This window comes from Oncorhynchus gorbuscha, linkage group LG16 (genome assembly GCF_021184085.1).
Source record: "Oncorhynchus gorbuscha isolate QuinsamMale2020 ecotype Even-year linkage group LG16, OgorEven_v1.0, whole genome shotgun sequence".
Classification (NCBI taxonomy): domain Eukaryota; kingdom Metazoa; phylum Chordata; class Actinopteri; order Salmoniformes; family Salmonidae; genus Oncorhynchus; species Oncorhynchus gorbuscha.
Genome location: NC_060188.1, coordinates 33,544,329 through 33,560,666, shown reverse-complemented (window position 1 = coordinate 33,560,666; position 16,338 = coordinate 33,544,329). Strand labels below are relative to the sequence as shown.

The 16,338-nt window shown below is 40.3% G+C and overlaps 3 protein-coding genes across 3 annotated transcripts; all 3 read left to right on the top strand.

The window, feature by feature from the left end:
- Positions 1–283: 283 nt before the first annotated feature.
- LOC123999297 (ferritin, middle subunit-like) lies at positions 284–2,268 on the top strand. The gene is made up of 4 exons (XM_046304908.1): positions 284–630; positions 977–1,123; positions 1,358–1,483; positions 1,908–2,268. Exons 1-4 carry the CDS (start codon positions 529–531, stop codon positions 2,061–2,063), a joined length of 531 nt encoding a protein of 176 aa, XP_046160864.1. The 5' UTR covers positions 284–528; the 3' UTR covers positions 2,064–2,268.
- Positions 2,269–6,911: 4,643 nt separating this feature from the next.
- On the top strand, positions 6,912–8,895 carry LOC123999295 (ferritin, middle subunit-like). Its single transcript, XM_046304905.1, has 4 exons — positions 6,912–7,258; positions 7,604–7,750; positions 7,985–8,110; positions 8,535–8,895. Exons 1-4 carry the CDS (start codon positions 7,157–7,159, stop codon positions 8,688–8,690), a joined length of 531 nt encoding a protein of 176 aa, XP_046160861.1. The 5' UTR covers positions 6,912–7,156; the 3' UTR covers positions 8,691–8,895.
- A 4,644-nt stretch (positions 8,896–13,539) lies between these two features.
- Positions 13,540–15,524, top strand: LOC123999294 (ferritin, middle subunit-like). The gene is made up of 4 exons (XM_046304904.1): positions 13,540–13,886; positions 14,233–14,379; positions 14,614–14,739; positions 15,164–15,524. The coding sequence occupies exons 1-4, from the start codon at positions 13,785–13,787 to the stop codon at positions 15,317–15,319; spliced, it is 531 nt and encodes a 176-aa protein (XP_046160860.1). The 5' UTR covers positions 13,540–13,784; the 3' UTR covers positions 15,320–15,524.
- Positions 15,525–16,338: the final 814 nt, after the last annotated feature.

The following is a 16,338-nucleotide window of genomic DNA, read 5'->3' as shown; positions in this document are numbered from 1 at the left end:
TGGCATTCGGGAAACTTTGAGAAAAAATATGTTTAGTTGTGCGTGTTGTTCACACGAATACCTGCCCTCTCATTGGCTAGAATGGTCCCACATGATCTTGCCTGTCTTCATTCGTTGAGCACATGTATTTCCATTGTTAGAGTGGTCACTCGGCTCTCTTGTCAATATAAAAAGTAATCTTTGCTTTAGGGGATGTGTATGAGTGGGCTCGTCTTTAAATGACCCGCCTAGTTCCTGTTGAAATTCTAAAGTTGATTGGCTACGCTTTGTGAGGGTGTATTCCACTGACGCATTCCGTTTGGAACAATAAATAGAGCGAACAAGGCTCATTCCAGTTCACAAGTCTGCGAAGACGCATGAAGAAGTTCTTGCTTCAACAGTGATTGAACGGAACTCATCTGCCTTCGTCCCGCATCATAGAACATTCCTGGTTGTTGACATAGTACTTACTTGAACTGTAATAGCAAAATAGTCGAATAAACTCTATTTTTGTACCGTTCATTTGGATATTAAAGAAAATCTGCCAAAATGGAGTCTCAGATCCGCCAGAACTATCACCACGATTGCGAAGCTGCTATCAACCGAATGATCAACTTGGAGATGTTTGCCTCCTACACCTACACTTCAATGGTAAGGTGTCTACCAAGGGGACCGTGTTGTTTTACCTGTATTATTCATAGGCCTAAATGCCTCTCACCTTTTTTATTATGTTGGTCTAGATAATTAATAGCCAAGAAATTCCGTGAAGTGCATATTTGTTTTTTTCAAATGAAGCCGGGAATCTATCCTGTTTTGGGCAGAGCGCGTAACAACTCCTTGACAGGTTAATCGGCAGATTACCAAATAGACTACAGACCAGACTGATTCATGCCTTTGTCATAAAAAGTTTAGTTGCCACAACGAACACAACGCCCAGTCACGTTTGGCATGTTCTTTTTATATTTTTCTAACCTTAGTTTTATGTTTATCCACCCAGGGTTTCTATTTCTCCCGTGACGATGTGGCTCTGCCTGGTTTCGCGCATTTCTTCAAGGAGAACAGCGACGAGGAGCGGGAGCACGCCGACAAGCTACTCTCCTTCCAGAACAAGCGAGGTGGACGCATTTTACTCCAGGACATCAAGGTGAGCGCCTGAGCGTCGTAAACGCATTTAGATTGTAGACCGATAAATGTCTTTACCACTTGTACACACTCTCCTCCATGGAGTAAGTTGATCTAGAGAACCTGTAGTCCTGAACATACTGCCTCTAACCACTGAACTGAAAGTGTAAGGGGTGTAACTAAACTTTATCCTAACCTTAACATCTGCTAGTAGTCTAGTCATTAACATTTTCTGTGTTCACTCTGTCTTGTGTAGAAGCCAGAACGTGATGAGTGGGGCAATGGGCTGGAGGCAATGCAGTGTGCTCTGCAGCTGGAGAAGAATGTGAACCAGGCCCTGCTGGACCTGCACAAGATTGCCTCTGACAAGGTTGACCCCCATGTAAGTTATGGTGGAACCACACATCACATGTATGTATCACATAGAATACAGGTACTGTCCCAGGAGATGATCAGGTTGTTGTAGCTCTGATAACTAATGACACGGGATTGTTTGACCTGCTTCTTCACACGCGCACTGTATTCCACAGATGCACACAATGCAGCTAATGCGTAAGGGGCAGCAGTTTGTCTAGTGGTTAGAGATTTATGCCTTAAAGGTTGCTGGATTGAATCCCAGAGCTAACAAGGTAAAAAGGTGTTCTGCCCCTGAACAAGGCAGTTAACCTATTGTTCCACCTTTGGATGCCATTGTAAATAAGTGTCAACGGACTTGTCTAGTTAAATTGAAACCTCATTATCTACGTGTTACTGTAGTTACAATAGTCTGTATTCATTCTCTTTTCTGACCTGTTTTCCCTCTTTAGCTGTGTGACTTCCTGGAGACTCATTACCTGAATGAGCAGGTGGAGGCCATTAAGAAGCTGGGAGACTACATCACAAACCTCACCAAGATGGATGCTGTCAAAAACAAGATGGCAGAGTACCTGTTTGACAAGCACACCCTGGGAGGCCAGAGCTAAACCACTTCCATCCCCAGGCTACGGCCTCCAGCCTCAGACCAGGACTCCTTGGTTCTCTGATAGATCCTCCTGGCTTTGCTTTTATAGGGATGGGAGAGTGTTAAACTGGTGAATTGCAACACTGCTGTGACATTGATGTTTCTGTTCACAACACTACTTTATTGGAGGCAAGGCTTCTTGTAAAACAATAAAAAAGATCACTGAAGTTTGTTGCTGTTTTCTAAGTGTTGACCTGTAGTAATGGATGTTGTGTCAGTCTATTGAGGTGCTTTGCTCTTTTACTGAGCATCTTCATACAGTGATAAATACTGACTATTGTAGACTTACTAGTGGCTGAGGGTCATAACAATAGGAGAAGTTTAACATGAGTTTCATAAAGGATGTTACCTCTGACCAGAGGTTGTCCTTTACTGTATCTTGTAATAGTGCCATGTCAATTAAGGACCCAGCTGTCAACTCTAGTGCCGTAGGAGTATAATTGTTACCTACAATTGATGTAGACCTTCACTGTGCATCACAAGTTTATTAGACAGCCAAGAGGTCAATCAAAATCGCTAGCCAGCTGTTATGGCACATTTCTCTAGTGATGGGAAGTTGGGCTCTGACTGACAAATTGTCACTCATTGTGTTTATTTCAGTTGGTAATGCCCAATAGTTCCCCTACAGCAAATTATGAACTGAATACTCAAAGGAGTGATTCTACAAGCCTCTCGTTCTTAAGGGGCTTATTTGAGCTGTCATGGTTACAACGCTACTGTTAAGTTACTGAACGCTGTCATTTTGGTAATTAACAGGCAAGCCAAACTTTAATACTTGAACTGAGAAATATTGTTTTCAAGATATAGTAAAGGAGTTTCTTTTGGCTAGACATCTTGGTTAAAGGGGAAGATGGTCTAATGAGAACTGTCTAATCAGCAATGGAATTTTCAATTACCCTTCAACTTTATTCTTTATACAACCAATTATTGACATGGTAAAATTGAGTACATTTGTATGGTATTGACTATCTTGGTTCATATTTAGGGTAAAGTTTCGCAGCTTTGTCATTCTATTTGAAAACGTATTTTATATAAAGCCACAAAGAGGGCCAGAGATTTGTAATCTGATGTACTCAAAAAGGCCACTAGATGGCATCTGATTAAATTGCATATTCCTTAATTTCCCAACATTTGTATTTATGGAGAATTTTCAATCCCAAATGATAATAACTAACAATCAATAAGCTTTGCCCAATCCCCGAGATTTGTAAGACCCTGGGTTTAATGATAATTAGGCAAAGACTCAGCTAATGCAAAAGGTCTGTACAGTTTATCCAGAGAATGTTCTGAAATCAAAATGCAAACACAGTCTTTATAACACACACACAAACAAGTTCATATCTTAAGCTACGCCTTGCTCAGACAGTCAGTGTTTTTCCACTATACAGACACATTGTTTATTTAATCTGCAACATGTTTCATTAATTTTCTGCAAGCCTAACAGTTTCTCCCCTCCAAGGGTGGAGACAGAATGTCCTGTAAAGGAACACAGTAGTACAACTTGTCTGTCAATAGCTTCTCTTATCATGTGTTTACCACTTGCACCCTGCTTACATACTAAAAAAGAGCAAAAGGTCCTTGTTCTAATTCGGACTAAAATTACACCCATCATCAGATTATAGTTTTATGATTCTAATAAATTTCATACAATTATATGGTTTCAGGGTGGACTATTTTAATCATGACCTTTAAGCATATAATTCCCTTATCATTAACCCGTGCCCCTGCTTTTTCTTAGCTCTGTTTTGCTTGTCCACACGGTTTTGACCCTTGCCTGCCCTGACTGTGAACCCGCCTGCCCTGACCATACTGCCTGCCCTGACCTCGAGCCTGCCTGCCACTCTGTACCTCCTGGACTCTGACCTTGTTATGATCTTTTTGCCTGTCCATGACCAATATCTTGCCTGTCCCTTGGATACTAATAAATATAAGAGACTCGAAAAACCTCCTCCCGTGTCTGCATCTAGGTCTCGCCCTGTGCCCTTAAACTGAGAGTCCTTTAGGTGCCTTTTGGCAAACTAAAACTCAAAGGCTGTCAAGTGCCTTTTACTGAGAAGTTGCTTCCGTCTGGCCACTCTACCATAAAGGCTTGATTGATGGAGTGCTGCAGAGATGGTTGTCCTTCTGGAAGGTTCTCCCATCTATACAGAGGAACTAGCCCCCTTAAGATTGATTTAGTTGTTGTTGTCAATATTCTGAACAAATATTGTAATCACTGTTCTGCAACATATGCTTCAACAATTAATGTATTTATTGCGCTAGACCTAAGGGATAATGTTAGCTTTATAATAGTTATTTCATGTTCAAAATCTAGAAAACCATGCCAGATTTCTAGCTAAATTAGCCCTGGCAATAAAACAAAACAAAAATGTTTGGAGATGTGTATTACACATTTATGAATAATCTAATGTTAGCATTAAATAATCAAGGACTTTAAACACTTGTTTTACAATAATTGTACTAATGAAATGCCTTCTATGGTGTTTGACGAAATTGACCATATCCACTTAGTTGCATTTAATGAAAAAATAGGAGGTTGTTCCTTTACATGGTGTTAATAGCTGATACTTTGGTGTGTCAAAATATAATCTTAACATTTAGTTAAAATTAAGACAAATATTTGTAGAAAAAAGTTGATTGTCGCATCTTTTAAGAATCCCTGAGCTCTAAAACAGCAAAAATCCAGATAGATAGTAAATAAAAATGTCTTTCTGAGTTTTCTCTGGTGTTTGTGCATTTGCCTGTTGCATTTTCTTTGTAAACTTGCCTGTTTCCTTTTCTTTGCAGGTTGTGCCTTACACAATCTAGTGCAGGAGTATTCAATTTACCCTACGAGGTCGGGGACATCTCCCTAAAAACTGGGACATTTCCAGGGACAGCTCCAACCGGGGACAGGCCACCAAAAACGGGGACGTCTGGTCACCCTACATTAGTTGAGCTTACTAGCGCTTCGCCTGTCTACCGGAAGCTGTTGCTTTGCAACCTCTTGCTAGCTTGTTAGCATAACAAATGACAAGCTAGACATCATACGATTTCAGATGTGTTGGTAAATTCAATCTGGAGTGCCAGAGTACGCTCTGGGCATTCGTAAATTCAGAGCGTTGTCAGATTGTCCGTTTGGAAATTCAAAGCATTTCGCCCTCGGAGCGTTCAGAGCCCACACTGGACGCTCTGGCCGAGGAGTAGGGTTGATCCGAGCGTTTTGACCTCACAACGGCAATTAAGCACCCAAGCTAACTGGCTATCTTTGGCTAGCTTGCTAGCTACTTCCAGACACAAATGAGAGAACACCTCACTCTGACCATTTTACTCGCCCTAGCAGAGCTGGTTATGCTGTTTTCATGTTATCCAGAGCATTGGTGACTGTAACTGTGTTTCTGGCAACAATTTAATTATGCTTTTTTGCAGACGTTTACTGATACCGGTTATATTCAACGGGTGTTACGGTTGTAAAATGAATCAATTAATCTGTTCTTTGGCACACTCAGATGAGAGTGCTCTGAAATCGGAGTAGATAGCCAGAGTGAATTAACAATGTTCATTGAGAACGCACAATGACTATACCGCTTAGCTAAGCCTGATGTATAAATAGCCAACTAAATTTGTGTTTGGTAGCTAGCTAACATAATGGTACATACTGCTGCAATGATATGCTACGCGTTTCGTAAGGATAGCGTAGCAAAGAAACTTAACTTATTTGTCATAATTAGTTATAGCACTGAAATTGTATCCGCTCTCGTCTCACTTCGGCAACATATTTTCTGCCATTTTCTTAAAATGTTATGAAGCCACGCCTGTTGTCTGAAGAATTGCATTATGGGCCCTGAAAGCACGGAAATAATGTCCACTGCTTGAAAACTTCGTATTTTGGCTAATCTGGCATACTAACTATATCCATACTATGACCAGTAAACATACTATATACTATATACACTTATATACACTTACTATATACACTATATACTATATACACTTACATCACAAGTAGTATGGTTAGATGTATGTAGCTACTGATTTTGTGTAGTTATTTCTAGGCTATTGTAATCAACTTTGATATACCATTTGACAACAACAATATGTCATTTGAAACCGAAAGGTGTATCATCAAATACCATTTCTACAAAAGCCAGTCTTTCTTTCTCTGTCCATTACTGTATTCCCATACCTCATACTGAAAATTGAATTTATGTTTTTTTTTATGTGATAAACCCGAAGTTTTTCTTTTGACTGCATTCTGGAAAAGGTCAATAATTAATCTTCATGTGTTATTGAAACATGTGCTCTTAGAGAATGAAACAGAAGTTTACAGACCTGTGTCTCAAAGTTCAATTCCTTATATATCCTAAATCAAATATAGACACAGACTATTTCTCAATTAGCCTAACATTAGAATGGATTTTCCAAGTCTTCCAATTGTATTCTAAGGATATAACAAACACAAACATTTTTCAACAATAACCGCTGTTGTTCGACCTGCACTGTAGCATTGCTTTTGGCTGATACTACTGCTTTAGATGTGGATGCATGTGGCATTCGGGAAACTTTGAGAAAAAATATGTTTAGTTGTGCGTGTTGTTCACACGAATACCTGCCCTCTCATTGGCTAGAATGGTCCCACATGATCTTGCCTGTCTTCATTCGTTGAGCACATGTATTTCCATTGTTAGAGTGGTCACTCGGCTCTCTTGTCAATATAAAAAGTAATCTTTGCTTTAGGGGATGTGTATGAGTGGGCTCGTCTTTAAATGACCCGCCTAGTTCCTGTTGAAATTCTAAAGTTGATTGGCTACGCTTTGTGAGGGTGTATTCCACTGACGCATTCCGTTTGGAACAATAAATAGAGCGAACAAGGCTCATTCCAGTTCACAAGTCTGCGAAGACGCATGAAGAAGTTCTTGCTTCAACAGTGATTGAACGGAACTCATCTGCCTTCGTCCCGCATCATAGAACATTCCTGGTTGTTGACATAGTACTTACTTGAACTGTAATAGCAAAATAGTCGAATAAACTCTATTTTTGTACCGTTCATTTGGATATTAAAGAAAATCTGCCAAAATGGAGTCTCAGATCCGCCAGAACTATCACCACGATTGCGAAGCTGCTATCAACCGAATGATCAACTTGGAGATGTTTGCCTCCTACACCTACACTTCAATGGTAAGGTGTCTACCAAGGGGACCGTGTTGTTTTACCTGTATTATTCATAGGCCTAAATGCCTCTCACCTTTTTTATTATGTTGGTCTAGATAATTAATAGCCAAGAAATTCCGTGAAGTGCATATTTGTTTTTTTCAAATGAAGCCGGGAATCTATCCTGTTTTGGGCAGAGCGCGTAACAACTCCTTGACAGGTTAATCGGCAGATTACCAAATAGACTACAGACCAGACTGATTCATGCCTTTGTCATAAAAAGTTTAGTTGCCACAACGAACACAACGCCCAGTCACGTTTGGCATGTTCTTTTATATTTTTCTAACCTTAGTTTTATGTTTATCCACCCAGGGTTTCTATTTCTCCCGTGACGATGTGGCTCTGCCTGGTTTCGCGCATTTCTTCAAGGAGAACAGCGACGAGGAGCGGGAGCACGCCGACAAGCTACTCTCCTTCCAGAACAAGCGAGGTGGACGCATTTTACTCCAGGACATCAAGGTGAGCGCCTGAGCGTCGTAAACGCATTTAGATTGTAGACCGATAAATGTCTTTACCACTTGTACACACTCTCCTCCATGGAGTAAGTTGATCTAGAGAACCTGTAGTCCTGAACATACTGCCTCTAACCACTGAACTGAAAGTGTAAGGGGTGTAACTAAACTTTATCCTAACCTTAACATCTGCTAGTAGTCTAGTCATTAACATTTTCTGTGTTCACTCTGTCTTGTGTAGAAGCCAGAACGTGATGAGTGGGGCAATGGGCTGGAGGCAATGCAGTGTGCTCTGCAGCTGGAGAAGAATGTGAACCAGGCCCTGCTGGACCTGCACAAGATTGCCTCTGACAAGGTTGACCCCCATGTAAGTTATGGTGGAACCACACATCACATGTATGTATCACATAGAATACAGGTACTGTCCCAGGAGATGATCAGGTTGTTGTAGCTCTGATAACTAATGACACGGGATTGTTTGACCTGCTTCTTCACACGCGCACTGTATTCCACAGATGCACACAATGCAGCTAATGCGTAAGGGGCAGCAGTTTGTCTAGTGGTTAGAGATTTATGCCTTAAAGGTTGCTGGATTGAATCCCAGAGCTAACAAGGTAAAAAGGTGTTCTGCCCCTGAACAAGGCAGTTAACCTATTGTTCCACATTAGGATGCCATTGTAAATAAGTGTCAACGGACTTGTCTAGTTAAATTGAAACCTCATTATCTACGTGTTACTGTAGTTACAATAGTCTGTATTCATTCTCTTTTCTGACCTGTTTTCCCTCTTTAGCTGTGTGACTTCCTGGAGACTCATTACCTGAATGAGCAGGTGGAGGCCATTAAGAAGCTGGGAGACTACATCACAAACCTCACCAAGATGGATGCTGTCAAAAACAAGATGGCAGAGTACCTGTTTGACAAGCACACCCTGGGAGGCCAGAGCTAAACCACTTCCATCCCCAGGCTACGGCCTCCAGCCTCAGACCAGGACTCCTTGGTTCTCTGATAGATCCTCCTGGCTTTGCTTTTATAGGGATGGGAGAGTGTTAAACTGGTGAATTGCAACACTGCTGTGACATTGATGTTTCTGTTCACAACACTACTTTATTGGAGGCAAGGCTTCTTGTAAAACAATAAAAAAGATCACTGAAGTTTGTTGCTGTTTTCTAAGTGTTGACCTGTAGTAATGGATGTTGTGTCAGTCTATTGAGGTGCTTTGCTCTTTTACTGAGCATCTTCATACAGTGATAAATACTGACTATTGTAGACTTACTAGTGGCTGAGGGTCATAACAATAGGAGAAGTTTAACATGAGTTTCATAAAGGATGTTACCTCTGACCAGAGGTTGTCCTTTACTGTATCTTGTAATAGTGCCATGTCAATTAAGGACCCAGCTGTCAACTCTAGTGCCGTAGGAGTATAATTGTTACCTACAATTGATGTAGACCTTTACACTGTGCATCACAAGTTTATTAGACAGCCAAGAGGTCAATCAAAATCGCTAGCCAGCTGTTATGGCACATTTCTCTAGTGATGGGAAGTTGGGCTCTGACTGACAAATTGTCACTCATTGTGTTTATTTCAGTTGGTAATGCCCAATAGTTCCCCTACAGCAAATTATGAACTGAATACTCAAAGGAGTGATTCTACAAGCCTCTCGTTCTTAAGGGGCTTATTTGAGCTGTCATGGTTACAACGCTACTGTTAAGTTACTGAACGCTGTCATTTTGGTAATTAACAGGCAAGCCAAACTTTAATACTTGAACTGAGAAATATTGTTTTCAAGATATAGTAAAGGAGTTTCTTTTGGCTAGACATCTGGTTAAAGGGGAAGATGGTCTAATGAGAACTGTCTAATCAGCAATGGAATTTTCAATTACCCTTCAACTTTATTCTTTATACAACCAATTATTGACATGGTAAAATTGAGTACATTTGTATGGTATTGACTATCTTGGTTCATATTTAGGGTAAAGTTTCGCAGCTTTGTCATTCTATTTGAAAACGTATTTTATATAAAGCCACAAAGAGGGCCAGAGATTTGTAATCTGATGTACTCAAAAAGGCCACTAGATGGCATCTGATTAAATTGCATATTCCTTAATTTCCCAACATTTGTATTTATGGAGAATTTTCAATCCCAAATGATAATAACTAACAATCAATAAGCTTTGCCCAATCCCCGAGATTTGTAAGACCCTGGGTTTAATGATAATTAGGCAAAGACTCAGCTAATGCAAAAGGTCTGTACAGTTTATCCAGAGAATGTTCTGAAATCAAAATGCAAACACAGTCTTTATAACACACACACAAACAAGTTCATATCTTAAGCTACGCCTTGCTCAGACAGTCAGTGTTTTTCCACTATACAGACACATTGTTTATTTAATCTGCAACATGTTTCATTAATTTTCTGCAAGCCTAACAGTTTCTCCCCTCCAAGGGTGGAGACAGAATGTCCTGTAAAGGAACACAGTAGTACAACTTGTCTGTCAATAGCTTCTCTTATCATGTGTTTACCACTTGCACCCTGCTTACATACTAAAAAAGAGCAAAAGGTCCTTGTTCTAATTCGGACTAAAATTACACCCATCATCAGATTATAGTTTTATGATTCTAATAAATTTCATACAATTATATGGTTTCAGGGTGGACTATTTTAATCATGACCTTTAAGCATATAATTCCCTTATCATTAACCCGTGCCCCTGCTTTTTCTTAGCTCTGTTTTGCTTGTCCACACGGTTTTGACCCTTGCCTGCCCTGACTGTGAACCCGCCTGCCCTGACCATACTGCCTGCCCTGACCTCGAGCCTGCCTGCCACTCTGTACCTCCTGGACTCTGACCTTGTTATGATCTTTTTGCCTGTCCATGACCAATATCTTGCCTGTCCCTTGGATACTAATAAATATAAGAGACTCGAAAAACCTCCTCCCGTGTCTGCATCTAGGTCTCGCCCTGTGCCCTTAAACTGAGAGTCCTTTAGGTGCCTTTTGGCAAACTAAAACTCAAAGGCTGTCAAGTGCCTTTTACTGAGAAGTTGCTTCCGTCTGGCCACTCTACCATAAAGGCTTGATTGATGGAGTGCTGCAGAGATGGTTGTCCTTCTGGAAGGTTCTCCCATCTATACAGAGGAACTAGCCCCCTTAAGATTGATTTAGTTGTTGTTGTCAATATTCTGAACAAATATTGTAATCACTGTTCTGCAACATATGCTTCAACAATTAATGTATTTATTGCGCTAGACCTAAGGGATAATGTTAGCTTTATAATAGTTATTTCATGTTCAAAATCTAGAAAACCATGCCAGATTTCTAGCTAAATTAGCCCTGGCAATAAAACAAAACAAAAATGTTTGGAGATGTGTATTACACATTTATGAATAATCTAATGTTAGCATTAAATAATCAAGGACTTTAAACACTTGTTTTACAATAATTGTACTAATGAAATGCCTTCTATGGTGTTTGACGAAATTGACCATATCCACTTAGTTGCATTTAATGAAAAAATAGGAGGTTGTTCCTTTACATGGTGTTAATAGCTGATACTTTGGTGTGTCAAAATATAATCTTAACATTTAGTTAAAATTAAGACAAATATTTGTAGAAAAAAGTTGATTGTCGCATCTTTTAAGAATCCCTGAGCTCTAAAACAGCAAAAATCCAGATAGATAGTAAATAAAAATGTCTTTCTGAGTTTTCTCTGGTGTTTGTGCATTTGCCTGTTGCATTTTCTTTGTAAACTTGCCTGTTTCCTTTTCTTTGCAGGTTGTGCCTTACACAATCTAGTGCAGGAGTATTCAATTTACCCTACGAGGTCGGGGACATCTCCCTAAAAACTGGGACATTTCCAGGGACAGCTCCAACCGGGGACAGGCCACCAAAAACGGGGACGTCTGGTCACCCTACATTAGTTGAGCTTACTAGCGCTTCGCCTGTCTACCGGAAGCTGTTGCTTTGCAACCTCTTGCTAGCTTGTTAGCATAACAAATGACAAGCTAGACATCATACGATTTCAGATGTGTTGGTAAATTCAATCTGGAGTGCCAGAGTACGCTCTGGGCATTCGTAAATTCAGAGCGTTGTCAGATTGTCCGTTTGGAAATTCAAAGCATTTCGCCCTCGGAGCGTTCAGAGCCCACACTGGACGCTCTGGCCGAGGAGTAGGGTTGATCCGAGCGTTTTGACCTCACAACGGCAATTAAGCACCCAAGCTAACTGGCTATCTTTGGCTAGCTTGCTAGCTACTTCCAGACACAAATGAGAGAACACCTCACTCTGACCATTTTACTCGCCCTAGCAGAGCTGGTTATGCTGTTTTCATGTTATCCAGAGCATTGGTGACTGTAACTGTGTTTCTGGCAACAATTTAATTATGCTTTTTTGCAGACGTTTACTGATACCGGTTATATTCAACGGGTGTTACGGTTGTAAAATGAATCAATTAATCTGTTCTTTGGCACACTCAGATGAGAGTGCTCTGAAATCGGAGTAGATAGCCAGAGTGAATTAACAATGTTCATTGAGAACGCACAATGACTATACCGCTTAGCTAAGCCTGATGTATAAATAGCCAACTAAATTTGTGTTTGGTAGCTAGCTAACATAATGGTACATACTGCTGCAATGATATGCTACGCGTTTCGTAAGGATAGCGTAGCAAAGAAACTTAACTTATTTGTCATAATTAGTTATAGCACTGAAATTGTATCCGCTCTCGTCTCACTTCGGCAACATATTTTCTGCCATTTTCTTAAAATGTTATGAAGCCACGCCTGTTGTCTGAAGAATTGCATTATGGGCCCTGAAAGCACGGAAATAATGTCCACTGCTTGAAAACTTCGTATTTTGGCTAATCTGGCATACTAACTATATCCATACTATGACCAGTAAACATACTATATACTATATACACTTATATACACTTACTATATACACTATATACTATATACACTTACATCACAAGTAGTATGGTTAGATGTATGTAGCTACTGATTTTGTGTAGTTATTTCTAGGCTATTGTAATCAACTTTGATATACCATTTGACAACAACAATATGTCATTTGAAACCGAAAGGTGTATCATCAAATACCATTTCTACAAAAGCCAGTCTTTCTTTCTCTGTCCATTACTGTATTCCCATACCTCATACTGAAAATTGAATTTATGTTTTTTTTTATGTGATAAACCCGAAGTTTTTCTTTTGACTGCATTCTGGAAAAGGTCAATAATTAATCTTCATGTGTTATTGAAACATGTGCTCTTAGAGAATGAAACAGAAGTTTACAGACCTGTGTCTCAAAGTTCAATTCCTTATATATCCTAAATCAAATATAGACACAGACTATTTCTCAATTAGCCTAACATTAGAATGGATTTTCCAAGTCTTCCAATTGTATTCTAAGGATATAACAAACACAAACATTTTTCAACAATAACCGCTGTTGTTCGACCTGCACTGTAGCATTGCTTTTGGCTGATACTACTGCTTTAGATGTGGATGCATGTGGCATTCGGGAAACTTTGAGAAAAAATATGTTTAGTTGTGCGTGTTGTTCACACGAATACCTGCCCTCTCATTGGCTAGAATGGTCCCACATGATCTTGCCTGTCTTCATTCGTTGAGCACATGTATTTCCATTGTTAGAGTGGTCACTCGGCTCTCTTGTCAATATAAAAAGTAATCTTTGCTTTAGGGGATGTGTATGAGTGGGCTCGTCTTTAAATGACCCGCCTAGTTCCTGTTGAAATTCTAAAGTTGATTGGCTACGCTTTGTGAGGGTGTATTCCACTGACGCATTCCGTTTGGAACAATAAATAGAGCGAACAAGGCTCATTCCAGTTCACAAGTCTGCGAAGACGCATGAAGAAGTTCTTGCTTCAACAGTGATTGAACGGAACTCATCTGCCTTCGTCCCGCATCATAGAACATTCCTGGTTGTTGACATAGTACTTACTTGAACTGTAATAGCAAAATAGTCGAATAAACTCTATTTTTGTACCGTTCATTTGGATATTAAAGAAAATCTGCCAAAATGGAGTCTCAGATCCGCCAGAACTATCACCACGATTGCGAAGCTGCTATCAACCGAATGATCAACTTGGAGATGTTTGCCTCCTACACCTACACTTCAATGGTAAGGTGTCTACCAAGGGGACCGTGTTGTTTTACCTGTATTATTCATAGGCCTAAATGCCTCTCACCTTTTTTATTATGTTGGTCTAGATAATTAATAGCCAAGAAATTCCGTGAAGTGCATATTTGTTTTTTTCAAATGAAGCCGGGAATCTATCCTGTTTTGGGCAGAGCGCGTAACAACTCCTTGACAGGTTAATCGGCAGATTACCAAATAGACTACAGACCAGACTGATTCATGCCTTTGTCATAAAAAGTTTAGTTGCCACAACGAACACAACGCCCAGTCACGTTTGGCATGTTCTTTTTATATTTTTCTAACCTTAGTTTTATGTTTATCCACCCAGGGTTTCTATTTCTCCCGTGACGATGTGGCTCTGCCTGGTTTCGCGCATTTCTTCAAGGAGAACAGCGACGAGGAGCGGGAGCACGCCGACAAGCTACTCTCCTTCCAGAACAAGCGAGGTGGACGCATTTTACTCCAGGACATCAAGGTGAGCGCCTGAGCGTCGTAAACGCATTTAGATTGTAGACCGATAAATGTCTTTACCACTTGTACACACTCTCCTCCATGGAGTAAGTTGATCTAGAGAACCTGTAGTCCTGAACATACTGCCTCTAACCACTGAACTGAAAGTGTAAGGGGTGTAACTAAACTTTATCCTAACCTTAACATCTGCTAGTAGTCTAGTCATTAACATTTTCTGTGTTCACTCTGTCTTGTGTAGAAGCCAGAACGTGATGAGTGGGGCAATGGGCTGGAGGCAATGCAGTGTGCTCTGCAGCTGGAGAAGAATGTGAACCAGGCCCTGCTGGACCTGCACAAGATTGCCTCTGACAAGGTTGACCCCCATGTAAGTTATGGTGGAACCACACATCACATGTATGTATCACATAGAATACAGGTACTGTCCCAGGAGATGATCAGGTTGTTGTAGCTCTGATAACTAATGACACGGGATTGTTTGACCTGCTTCTTCACACGCGCACTGTATTCCACAGATGCACACAATGCAGCTAATGCGTAAGGGGCAGCAGTTTGTCTAGTGGTTAGAGATTTATGCCTTAAAGGTTGCTGGATTGAATCCCAGAGCTAACAAGGTAAAAAGGTGTTCTGCCCCTGAACAAGGCAGTTAACCTATTGTTCCACATTAGGATGCCATTGTAAATAAGTGTCAACGGACTTGTCTAGTTAAATTGAAACCTCATTATCTACGTGTTACTGTAGTTACAATAGTCTGTATTCATTCTCTTTTCTGACCTGTTTTCCCTCTTTAGCTGTGTGACTTCCTGGAGACTCATTACCTGAATGAGCAGGTGGAGGCCATTAAGAAGCTGGGAGACTACATCACAAACCTCACCAAGATGGATGCTGTCAAAAACAAGATGGCAGAGTACCTGTTTGACAAGCACACCCTGGGAGGCCAGAGCTAAACCACTTCCATCCCCAGGCTACGGCCTCCAGCCTCAGACCAGGACTCCTTGGTTCTCTGATAGATCCTCCTGGCTTTGCTTTTATAGGGATGGGAGAGTGTTAAACTGGTGAATTGCAACACTGCTGTGACATTGATGTTTCTGTTCACAACACTACTTTATTGGAGGCAAGGCTTCTTGTAAAACAATAAAAAAGATCACTGAAGTTTGTTGCTGTTTTCTAAGTGTTGACCTGTAGTAATGGATGTTGTGTCAGTCTATTGAGGTGCTTTGCTCTTTTACTGAGCATCTTCATACAGTGATAAATACTGACTATTGTAGACTTACTAGTGGCTGAGGGTCATAACAATAGGAGAAGTTTAACATGAGTTTCATAAAGGATGTTACCTCTGACCAGAGGTTGTCCTTTACTGTATCTTGTAATAGTGCCATGTCAATTAAGGACCCAGCTGTCAACTCTAGTGCCGTAGGAGTATAATTGTTACCTACAATTGATGTAGACCTTTACACTGTGCATCACAAGTTTATTAGACAGCCAAGAGGTCAATCAAAATCGCTAGCCAGCTGTTATGGCACATTTCTCTAGTGATGGGAAGTTGGGCTCTGACTGACAAATTGTCACTCATTGTGTTTATTTCAGTTGGTAATGCCCAATAGTTCCCCTACAGCAAATTATGAACTGAATACTCAAAGGAGTGATTCTACAAGCCTCTCGTTCTTAAGGGGCTTATTTGAGCTGTCATGTTACAACGCTACTGTTAAGTTACTGAACGCTGTCATTTTGGTAATTAACAGGCAAGCCAAACTTTAATACTTGAACTGAGAAATATTGTTTTCAAGATATAGTAAAGGAGTTTCTTTTGGCTAGACATCTTGGTTAAAGGGGAAGATGGTCTAATGAGAACTGTCTAATCAGCAATGGAATTTTCAATTACCCTTCAACTTTATTCTTTATACAACCAATTATTGACATGGTAAAATTGAGTACATTTGTATGGTATTGACTATCTTGGTTCATA